The 11,703-nt window shown below is 41.7% G+C and overlaps 1 protein-coding gene across 1 annotated transcript; it reads left to right on the top strand.

Annotated features, from left to right (window-relative positions):
* Positions 1-11,125, top strand: b4galt3 (UDP-Gal:betaGlcNAc beta 1,4- galactosyltransferase, polypeptide 3). Its single transcript, XM_061736039.1, is given in 9 exon segments — positions 1-294; positions 891-984; positions 1,943-2,466; positions 2,560-2,795; positions 4,484-4,674; positions 4,762-4,884; positions 5,805-5,909; positions 8,135-8,234; positions 8,236-11,125. Coding segments are annotated over 7 exon segments (1,485 nt in total). The 5' UTR covers positions 1-294; positions 891-984; positions 1,943-1,997; the 3' UTR covers positions 8,497-11,125.
* Positions 11,126-11,703: the final 578 nt, after the last annotated feature.

The following is an 11,703-nucleotide window of genomic DNA, read 5'->3' as shown; positions in this document are numbered from 1 at the left end:
TGCTTGGATGAGGCAGAGCGCACTTGACTGTGTTGACACCGGGCGGATATGCATATGCGGCGATGCCCTTGCACATGAAAGCGTTTGCAGCCGTATCTAAGCAGCGACGGAGAGATTTCGCCTCGGAGGAGAGCCCGACGCGCGCAGGAGGAGCCACCAGCATCAGCAAGAAGAAGAAAAAGAAGAAAAAACAACCCACATCTGGGCATTTTTGGTCTGCTTTCTGGTGGCAGCGGCCCCTGGATTCTCCGAGGGAGCCGCGGGCTGGATTTGACATGTCGCAGGAATGTGCTGGTGAGTCTCTGCCGGTGCAGCAGATGAAGCGCAGCAATAAAAATGTGTCAGGCCTACTCCAGGAGCTGCCAACCGTGCAAACCAACCATCCTGTCGAATTACGAGCATATTCTTTCGCTTTGGCGATGTAAAGACCCCACATGAATGGCCGCAAAGGCCAAAAGATGGATGTAAACTGACTAATCAGCTGATGGGTGGCTGCCGTGCAGCTGCGATGATGCCATACTCTCATTCTTTTCCTTTTTAATACTGGGATTTTTTATTTATTTATTTTTTTTTTATGCATGCATGCATCTTAAAATCGTATACAATTTTTAAAGCCTCTCTTACTGTATGTGCCTCTCTGTGGCACGTATTTCTTTTGGAAAAACAGGGAAGACAAGTTGGATTAATTCGATACACAGCCATACACAGCCCCAAACGTAACATTGCATTTCACAGCTGAAAATAAGACGCTCTAAATAAAGCAACAAACAAGACATTTGATTGCAGCTGCTTGTCATTCCCCCTGCTTATTTTAGCTGTAAGCAGACTTCACAGAGAGGCAAAGCTGCTACCGCATTGTTACTCACTTTTGGTCTTTTGTTTTTCTGCAGACAGCTTGATAATGACAGGAGGAAGAGGCAGAGAAAAGAGGAGCTCATTCTTTCTGGTCCAGGATAGGTTTTAATTGGACCTTGCCAAAACAAGGTAGTCTGCATCTACAACACTCTCCAAAATAAACAAAATAGTCCCAACATTTTCAGCTCGGCTTTAAGTAAATCCTCCTGACACACAGTAGTGTCAGGAAACGCACCAATTTGGAAAATAATAAACACTGGAGGTCTCACTTCTCTAATATTTACATTTGTTTTTATTAAAACTCTGCACTATCTCATAGTGCATTCATTAAAGTTTTCGATGTGATGTCTCTCCAAGCAGGTCACAAGACACCTTTTTAAATGTGCTTTTACAATCCAATTCACACAAGGACCCATACAACACTTGAAATATACTGTATATAAAAGCTATGTTTTCTGTATTCACAGTCGTCTATTAAAGAGCATATCAGTGGCAATCTCCCGTGTAAAGGTACTTTACGTGGTGGAGGGTTTATGGAGGGCATCAAACAACTGGTCGTCTGATTAGAAGATGACCACTTTACCATTTGAGCCCTGTTGTCCCCACATCCCTAAACATTGATGAGTAGATGTGAAAGTTTGAACCAAATAGCTTACTGTAAACTTTGTCTGAAGCTCTGTGCTGAGTAGATAGATGATCTTTAACCTACTTTAATAGTTTTTCCTTGTAAAGGGGGCGTAAGAGTTGTTTCTTTCTTGAAACTCTGCATGCAAACGTGCACCCTGGAGCTGGCTGCTGACCCCGATCCCTCTGAATCTGTTTAATCATAACAATTAAGGCAGCTGCTTGGAGGAGTCACAAATATGGTGCCTGTAACGTTGAAACCTGTGTCTTTTTTTTGTTTTTTTGAGCTCGAGACTACAAGATGCCAGTAAAAAAAGACTTGCAGAGCCCTGCGGTGAAGCAGGGACTTTTTTTACATACATTGTTTTTGATGGGACTGTCAGGTGCTTTGATTTATAAACAAGTGACAAGAGCAATTGACTAACGATAATTTATGTCCTTTTTTCTCATCTGTGGTCAAAAGGTGATGGCAGTGCTGACTGAACTTCACCACCACTACTACCCATTCCCACTGATGAATGTCTGCCTGCTGCAGGCCTGAGCCTGCACTCTGGGCTGCCTCCTTCCCTCCTTCTCCTTGTGCTTCTCCTTGCTCATTTCACACCTCTCCCTTAACTTTCCTCATCCGGCCCCATCTCTCCTCCCATCTTTCCATCCACTTTCCCCGCCTGGTATTGCACTGTACCTCTACAGTCTTCTTTATAATGGCTTGCTGTGGGCGCTCTCTGGACTCCCCATGCACACTGGCGTTGTTAGTAGGCTTCCAGTTCGCCTTCGTGCTTTACTTCTCCCTTGGGGGCTTCAGAGGCCTGGTGTCTGTCCTGGTGCACAGCACTGAGCCCGAGTTTGATTATTCTCGACCTCACGACGTCTACACCAACCTCAGTCAATTAGGAGTTCCGCCTCCCCCGCCTCGCAACTCGGGCAGTGGCGTTCCTGCCACCGGACAGCCACTGAAAGACTGCCCCATCCCTTCCCCCTTGTTGGGTGAGACAGATGAGCGTTATATGTATTCTGTGAAAGTTGGGGTTAGGTTGGTCAAATTTAGATTGTTTCATTTGTCTTTCCCTTTCCTTCCAGTTGGACCCGTCTCCGTCCATCTTGCCTCTCCTCTGTCTATGGAGGAGATCAAACGAAGGAACCCTTTAGTGTCTCCCGGTGGGCGCTACCGGCCTCCAGACTGCGAGCCCCGCCACCACACGGCAATAGTGGTACCGTACCGCAACCGACAGACCCATCTACGGGCTCTACTCTACCACCTCCACCCATTCCTGCAGAGACAGCAGATCCACTACAGCATCTACATTGTACACCAGGTCAGGTTCTGTATTCTTTCAGCAGCTTAACCCGTCAAAAAAGACAAACACCATTCAGCAGTGGTACCGTTTTGGATAGCAGAGAGTAAAAGGTGTGTAATAGTGATGAAAATGCTGATCCGTAGCTGGTGAGCTGCGTGCCTAAATGACTCTGGTTTAATGTATTAGGTGTATGTAATACTGGCAGTGCCAAAGTAGAAAGATAAGAAGAGAAGAACAAACGCATAAACACGGGATGCTTATGTTTTTGCTTTTTTTACAAGCACCAACCATCTCACTTCCAGATTGAAGCTCATGTGGAATTAAGATGCGTTCCAGTTCCTCAACTGACCACTAGAGGCTGGCTGCAAAAGCGAGTCACGCTCCTTTCACTCCCATGTTAAAATGTCCAACTTTAGAGCAGAAAAAACATATTTACAGCCGGGTTCAAAAAACCTTTTTGGTTTCAATCGTTTGATTTCACCTCCATGTCAACTCAGATTTTTTTTTTTTTTGTACCACACCAGGAAAGTTTATATGAAGCAGTAAATGTATTTGTAATATGACTGATTGACAGTCGGCTCAGCCAAAGGCTAGCCGTGATCACTTCCTCATCTGTAATCGTCATGCTACCGTGCTCAGCGAAGCAACCACCCATTTGCATTAATGGGGCATTGCCTAAATGTGTTAAACAATATAGGTTTTTATTGACATGTAGGGGGCGTGTCCCCGTGGCTCCACTCTACATAAAGACCTAATGCTAATGCCTTTGCTTTTTTAACACAGTGCGGTGTTAGCCAGACTTCTACATTGGCGTTATACGCCAACATGGCCTGAACCGACATGTTGACTGATCTATTGTTTTTCCTTGTAACTTCATCAAATGTACTCGGAGCAAAATGTTTGTGGTTCAGTAAGTTTAAATGATGTGTGGTGGTCACATAATTTATGTTCACATCAGAGGGCTGAACTCAATTTAAAAATCCAGATTAGCAGAGACCCCCTGCTAGCAGCTTCCTTTTGGCGGACCTTAAAACCTCTCCTACCACAGGAACATTTTTCGCCCTGTAAAGGTTCCTGAAGGCTGCTTTTGCAGGGCCGTTCCTGGTAATGGAAACGCGCTTCAACAATCTGTCCCTGAAAAAACTACCTGGAACACCCGATAGTGGAAACATGCCTAACGTTAGAAAACCGGAAGCATGTTTATGTATAAACAGCAGTTGTAACACCTGTTATTAATCAATATTATCTGAGGGTAATGTCTGTAGATTTTCAACATAAAATATTACCGGATGATAAATTAATCTAATCAGTAAATTTGCTTAATGTGCCTCACAGGGTCTTACTTCATGTAGCTTGACACAGTATTTCAGTGCAGTCAGAGGTCTGTAGCCAGTCATACTGCAGGCTGTTGCATTTTTGCACAGATGTTTTCATTGCACTGTAGCAGAGTAGACCTTTCTCACCAGTAATTAGTCACAGACTCTGATCACATCAACCTTTTATGTACCAAAAATAACAGTAACCGGCTTGTTCTACCTCAACGCACTCAGTAAAAGTCAATCAGATCAGATTGTTTGTGTATTTTGAGATTTTATTTCCACGTTCATACCAGTCTACTTTTGCTTAGGTGATGATGATCAGAATCCAGCGATAATATATCATTTTGCTTCTATCAGATAATTTCTACCCTATATTTCTGACTTCAGTGGGGGAACAGCACTTTTAACCGCGCCAAGCTGCTGAACGTCGGGGTGCGCGAGGCGCTCAGAGACGAAGACTGGAGCTGCATCTTCCTCCACGACGTGGACTTGCTGCCTGAGAACGACCACAACACCTACACCTGCCACAAACAGTTCCCCACACATATGTCTGTGGCCATGGACAAGTTCAGATACAGGTAGATGATTGCCGTGCGTGGGTTTCAGTTGGAACGCATTTCCCTGATATTTTCTTTTAAAGAACAAACGTGACGTGATTCTCCCAGGCTGCCGTACCCTCAGTATTTTGGTGGGGTGTCCGCGGTGACCCCAGACCAGTACATGAAGATGAACGGCTTCCCTAACCAGTACTGGGGCTGGGGCGGCGAGGATGATGACATCGCTGCGAGGTAAAGAGGATGAACGTGGCAGAGATTCCCACCTTTCTTAATAACACTCTGCAACTTTAACTGCATGTTGACACGTGAAATGTGGCCAAGTTTTCAGCATAAAAACAACATACGCAGGTCATTTATGTTCTCTCTTATCTGTTTTTACTCATTTATCTTTTGTTCATCTCATGTTTACACTTAAATTACTACTTTTTTTTTTTCTTTTTTTTTATTTTACCTTATCATATTTACTTGTCAATCATATGTTCTCGTCTAAACTTTCATTTTCATGTCTCCTCCCATTGCTTTTGCTTTCCTTTATATCTCTTGGAGTTGGCTCAGTGGGTATGTTTGCATGGACTAGCTTGCAGATTTGGACCAGGCTGTTTGCCTCGCAGTCTTAAACAGTACTTAACCTTTTCTCTTTTTTATGCTCCCCTCTCTCAACTTTCTGTCTCTCCATCCCTTCATCAATATGTCATTGATCAATAAAATTTAAATGAAGCATAAATTACTACATTAAATTACATTTTTCTACACAACTCTCAGTGGCACTTTGCCTTTTGTGCATGATGTTTGAAATTTAAAAAAGATATGTCATTAATAACATTAAGCACGTCATGTTTTGATTAACTCAGATAACAGGAGTGGTAGGCAAGCAAGAGATGACAAAGGGGATCCGGAGTGTTTTTCTCCTCTTGTAGGCTGTAAAAAATAAAAATTTGCACCAGTTCTGTATTTTTATTTTACTTTTGTGGTGTTAAATGTTCTATTTAAATGCATTTAGACTAGATTTGTAGGTGTCATAGAACATAGCATTGATAGTTAGGTACCAGATAGCTTTCCAGTTTTACTATTGGAAATAAATGACTGAGAACCTGTTCTTTCTTTGTTTTGTTTTTTTTCTCTGGTTCCGCCGCTGACTGCCGCTCACTCAGAGTGCGGCTGTCTGGCATGAAGATTGTGCGCCCTCCGGTGGCCATCGGTCATTACAAGATGATCAAGCATAAAGGAGACAGAGGCAATGAGCAAAACCCACGCAGGTACATACGGGCACACGCAGAGAATCACTGACTGACATAAAAGACTGTTTTGTTTTTCTTGTTTTTTTTTACCCTTAAAAATCTCATCTTTTTTTGAGGTGGGTGTAACTATTAAAAAAAATTACATTTAACAAAAAAAGAGAAACATTTTGAATGTACCTTTGTAATCACAATTATATGTCTCTATATGAAGCAAAAGCTCAACCATTTAATTCCTGTCATATAAACACAGATGTTTTTTTTAATTATTATTTAAAGTGTTTATTATATATTTATACGTTTTCTAAATCATATTTTTTTGTATCATCATGAATAAATTGGGTAATTTTGTGTACTCCTTATTTATTGATTTAATTATTTTAATTTTATTTTAATTTTTATTTTTTAATTGTAAAAAACGTTTTTTAGGGTCCGAGCACTTACAGTGCAAAGGCCCTATTGTATCTGTAGGAATTTTCCTTTTTTTGCTATTTATTTTTCCGATGAAAGGAGGGCCCAACCATCTCACTTCCAGATTGAAGCTCAGGAATTAAGATGCGTTCCAGTTCCTCAACTGACCACTAGAGGCTGGCTGCAAAAGCGAGTCACGCTCCTTTCACTCCCATGTTAAAATGTCCAACTTTAGAGCAGCATATTTACAGCCTGGTTCAAAAAACCTTTTTGGTTTCAATCATTTGATTTCACATCCATGTCAACTCAGATTTTTTTTTTGTACCACACCAGGAAAGTTTATATGAAGCAGTAAATGTATTTGTAATATGACTGATTGACAGTCGGCTCAGCCAAAGGCTAGCCGTGATCACTTCCTCATCTGTAATCGTCATGCTACCGTGCTTAGCGAAGCAACCACCCATTTGCATTAATTATAATGCGGCATTGCCTAAATGCGATTGTCACTTTTTATTTTTTTAAAAGGAATTTTCCTTTTTATTTTTCCGACAAAAGGAGGGCCTTTTTGCCCCCCTAAACGTGCCCCAAAAGTCACCAAATTTTGCATGCAAGCCAGGCCTGGCGAAAAATGTGATATTTAATGGTTTGCATTAATGGCCCCTAGAAAACTTTGTGCCTCAAGCCCCACAATACAGTTTGACGTACATGCACGAAAATCAGTACACACCTGTATCATGTCACAACTTAAAGAAAAGTCTCTTGGCCGAAACCGAACAGGAAGTCGGCCATTTTGAATTAATCGTGTAATTTTGGCAAAATTTATGCCATTCCTTCGGCAGTTAATGCGGCCTGAACCGTAACGTGCAGCCAGGTGTATTTATACATCAAAATGTGCATCTCGATCCTGCGACGACGCGCATTACTTTTCTCAGTCAAAAGCGTTACTGTGGTGACGATAGACGCCAAAAAGCACGTCCCCGCTTCATCTGGTTGGTCCATATTTGATAGTTCCTACTTTCTGCCATAACTTTTGAATGGTTTGACATTAAGACATGTGGGTGGTGTCATCAGACTCGGTATTGGGTACTTGACCTTCATTGGCATGAACTAGCCCCACCCCTTCTTCTGATTGGTCGATATGTGATAGTTCCGATTTTCTGCAATACCTTTTGAATGGTTTGACATAAAGACTCGTGGGTGGTGTCATCGGACTCGGTTTTGAGTCCTTGAACATAATTGCTGCAAATTAGCCCCGCCCCTTCATTTGATTGGTCGATATGTGATAGTTCCTACTTTCTGCCATAACTTTTGAATGCTTTGAAATAGAGAGTCGTGGGTGGTGTCAACTGCTAAATATCCAGGCCTGAAGAATCTACATGCAAGTCATACAAGCGCTTCCACTGCAGCACGCCTGAACGTGCACAAGGGTGCGAGGGCCCGTTCATCGCTGCTTGCAGCTTTAATTGGTTTTGTTTTATTAATTGGGGTGGTAGAAAAGTCTCAGAAATGTTTGTATGATACATCCGGCATTATAGGGTTCATTTTCTATATTGCCAACTGTTGTCTACTTTAAAAATGGAAATTAAGCTGGGTCTTTAATGCCTGCAGCACTTTTATCACCATTTATGCAGAAGTTTTTTCCTCATGTTGTACCTACGTACTTGGAAACAGATCAATTGGAATTTTATAAATGATCCTAAAGCAACTTGCAAACTGAGAGAAAGGTTGGAGCATCGCTTGAGGGAAAAGAGAGGTTGCAATAAAGAAATTCCCAACATGTTGGCCACAATAAGTGTAATTATGAAATAGATATGATACAATGTTTGTCATTTTAGATTTGACCTCCTGAAAAGGACCAGACTCAACTGGCGCTCCGATGGCCTCAGCTCACTGACCTATCAGCTGCTCTCCAAAGAGCTGGAACCGCTCTACACAACCGCTCTACACCAACCTGACCGTCAACATCGGAGACGAACTCCATCTGCACCAGGGAAAAGCCCCCGTTCTTGTGAAAACAACCCCTGTCCAGCAACACAGCACCAGCAAGATCAGAGACACAGCTGAACAAGAAAAGAGACTAGAAGGGAGTTCAACAACAAACAGCACTGTGGCTAAACTGGCACGTGTAAAGACAGAACCCTCCCAGGCAAAAAGAACAAATCAGACCACGCAGAGGAAAGTAGGAGTGCTGAAGTAAGGAGAGGTACATGACATAGGAAGTGTCACATCTGTAGCATGAAGTGGCTCAGCCCTGCATGGAAGACGAAGCGGAGGAAAGCGGCATAGACCTGTTATTTTATAAGTACATATTGTATACACTAGATCAGAAGACAAAGCTGCTCTGGTCTGTAGGGGGTGCATTCAGGAACACGACCGAGTTCCCTCTTGGCTTATTGTGAATGTGACTGACACAAATCTGTGTTTACCTCCTAACACTCGACTAGAAGCAGAGTCAAGAACAACTCGGTCATGAAGAGAGGGAGGTCCAAAACAAACTCACACAAGAAAGAGAAAGAGACAGCAAATATAAAGAGTTTTGCAGTCACATGCTGCGAGTTGCAAGGACTCCCTCTGCAGAGCTGCGTCTCCATGCAGGTTACCCCCCTACCCTCACCAAGGAAAAAAACGAAACAAGAAACTTGCTGCTGTCTGTCCACCTCACTCTATGATGGGTTTGTGTTTCTGTGCCTTCTCTCTTTTATGCGCATTTTATAGGAGGGTGTAGTTGCTTTTAGATGCTGACTTGGGGAAAGTTTTCCCTCTTTTGCTACGTGGGAAAAAATTAGCAAGTTGGCAGGGAAAAGCAGATTCTGGATAAGTACAGTTGGTTTGTTCCTGGACTGCTGTTTTATAATTGTATGCATTGATCAATCGTTGCCCCAGCTCCGTAGTTATTGGACAACTCTAGAGTTTATATTTCTAAAGAAAGACTTCCTTATTTGTGTACTGGTTTGCTTTACTGTCCTCCATTACAGTCTGGTGCCTCTCTCGCTGACATTTAGTTTATAGACAATCAGATTATATCAGACAATAAATTCTGCATCCAAATACATTTAAAAATTCACTTTCTTTGCACCTGTCAGATAAACATAGACTCAGCATGATATTTGTTGTCTGGTTTACTCTTGATAGATGAATAGACCTCTGTTCCTTATATTATCTGGAGTTTTATTATTTTCACTTTGTTAATTTTAGATAAGTCAGGTATGTAAAAAAGAAAAGCTAACTTGCAGACAACATTGCAGGCAAGTGACCCCACATTTGCCAGTTTCAGGTGGTGTTTTGATATATAAAGTGGTCATGTTTCCAACAAATCACTGTGCATAGGTTTGGGTTGACTTTCATGTCGATGGCCTCGGAGCCTCGTGGAGCTACGACTGAGTGTTTGCGTCTTCTCGCGCCTCTTCATTCGCTGCAGCGGCTTGTCTGTGTGACGAGGGGAAGCAAACGTGTCAGATGGAAACGTGTTGCTTTAGATAGGAGTCTGTGGGCTGCATATTCAGGACATGCATGTAGGTCACTTATGTCGATTGAACCTTCTTTCATTTTCATTGCTATCAACCTATCTGCAGTGTACTATTGAAAGTGTGCAGCCTAGTTTTCGTGTCGGGAAGGAAGAGTTCATCGGATGACTGTGGTCATCTTAGTGGACGGGGGCTTGAATCTGATCAGTCTTAGGCGAAAGGTTTTCTCGCTGCTATTTTAAACTGTACAGCTAAATATAGCTTCAGATGATGTACTGTAACACTCGGTGTGGACTTTTGTAATCACACTAACAGTTAATGTATGAGTTAACCCAATTTGAATGTATTTAATTTAATGATGTATTTATGGTGTCACCAATAGAGTGAGTTTCACAAGATAGAGCACTCCTTTTTTTGTTGTTTTTCTTTTAAAACATAAATCTACATTTCTCGTGTTAACATTGTGCCTCATGATGGAAGCCTGTATCAGTGGAGGACGGAGGGTTTGCTGCAGGGTTAGTCGCGAGCAGCCTCAAGTGCGGACCGAATGAAACTGCAGTGCTGTGACATGAATGTTGATCATTAACGTTCACCAATCACAGGTTTCAACCGCTCAGATTACGTGCAATGCTCTGTGAAGAGGGTTTCTCATTTATGTATTATCCAGAAAGCTTCAATGAGAAGAATTTATTCACTTATACTAACATAAACTACATGGTATAGTATCTTATGAATGGATATGGTTTTAAAGAAGCGATCGGTGTTTATTGTAAAGTATCGTTTAAAACAAAGAGCAATGTTCAAACAGAGATGAGAGAGGTGAGATGAGAAAGCCTAATTTCTTAGCTTTATGCAACATGATTATTTAATTATTTACAAACAGATATCCTCCACTTATCATATTGCCTGAGACAAATCCTATATGACATGTAACAGTGACACAGTGGAAGCTTTTAAGAACATTATATAATCTCAAAAGATTAATCAGCGAACTGTGTGCTTACCCAGAGATTGTTCTATATTTAATAAATAAATAGATTAGTTTTCATGAGAATGTTGTGCATATAATGTGTAGTTGAATACAAAGTCCGTAAGAAGGATTGGGATTATAAAGAAAGTTTATGATTGTGATTTTATTTTTATTTAAAGAGTATTTGAAGATTTTCTGTTATAAATAACACTCTTTTTAGAGGTGTGTATGCCAAGGATGGAAAAAAACCAGCTGGCAAACGAGAGCATAATAATACATCACGGATGAAGATGTTGATTCCTGTCATTTTGGTTTCTTGGCTGCCTTATTCACTGAGCTTCTCTTAAAGTGTGTGTGTGCGTGTGTGTGTGTGTGTGTGTGTGTGTGTGTGTGTGTGTGTGTGTGTGTGTGTGTGTGTGTGTGTGTGTGTGTGTGTGTGTACACAGCAAAGTCAGCAAAAAAAAAGGAAACTGAAAGTGTGAAGTATGAAAGACATTGTTGCGATAGAAAGCAAATCTACCAATAAAAACACAATCAAAGTGTTGTCTCTCGTTCTTTATTTTCTGTGATTAACATTTATATAATGAGCTAAATGCATTTATGCACCACACTATAAATACTTAGTCAATTTAGTGATGTGCCTCCCACCGCACTTGAAGCCTCTTAATGAATATGGGTTACCGTTTTGATTCGTGCTGCTCCGGCTCCAACACCACAGAGATCGGATGCTCACTCCAGGCCGATAGAAGAACAGTCGTACAGCAGCGCAGACGCACACTGTAGGCTTCACAAACCTGTTACATCACACTGTGTACCGCAGGCCTTGATGGTCTACGTGCTCGGAGAGAGCTGGATTAGAAAGTTGGAAATGAGCTCTTCCCTAGGAATAGACAGAAACCTTGAGCTGCGCGTGTTCAATCTGTTTCATAATAAAAAGACATTTAAAAAAATGCTGCACGACTCACCAAGT

The sequence above is a fragment of the Cololabis saira genome, chromosome 12 (assembly GCF_033807715.1).
Source record: "Cololabis saira isolate AMF1-May2022 chromosome 12, fColSai1.1, whole genome shotgun sequence".
Classification (NCBI taxonomy): domain Eukaryota; kingdom Metazoa; phylum Chordata; class Actinopteri; order Beloniformes; family Belonidae; genus Cololabis; species Cololabis saira.
Note: the sequence above shows the minus strand (reverse complement) of the source record. Positions and strands in the feature narration are given on the sequence as shown.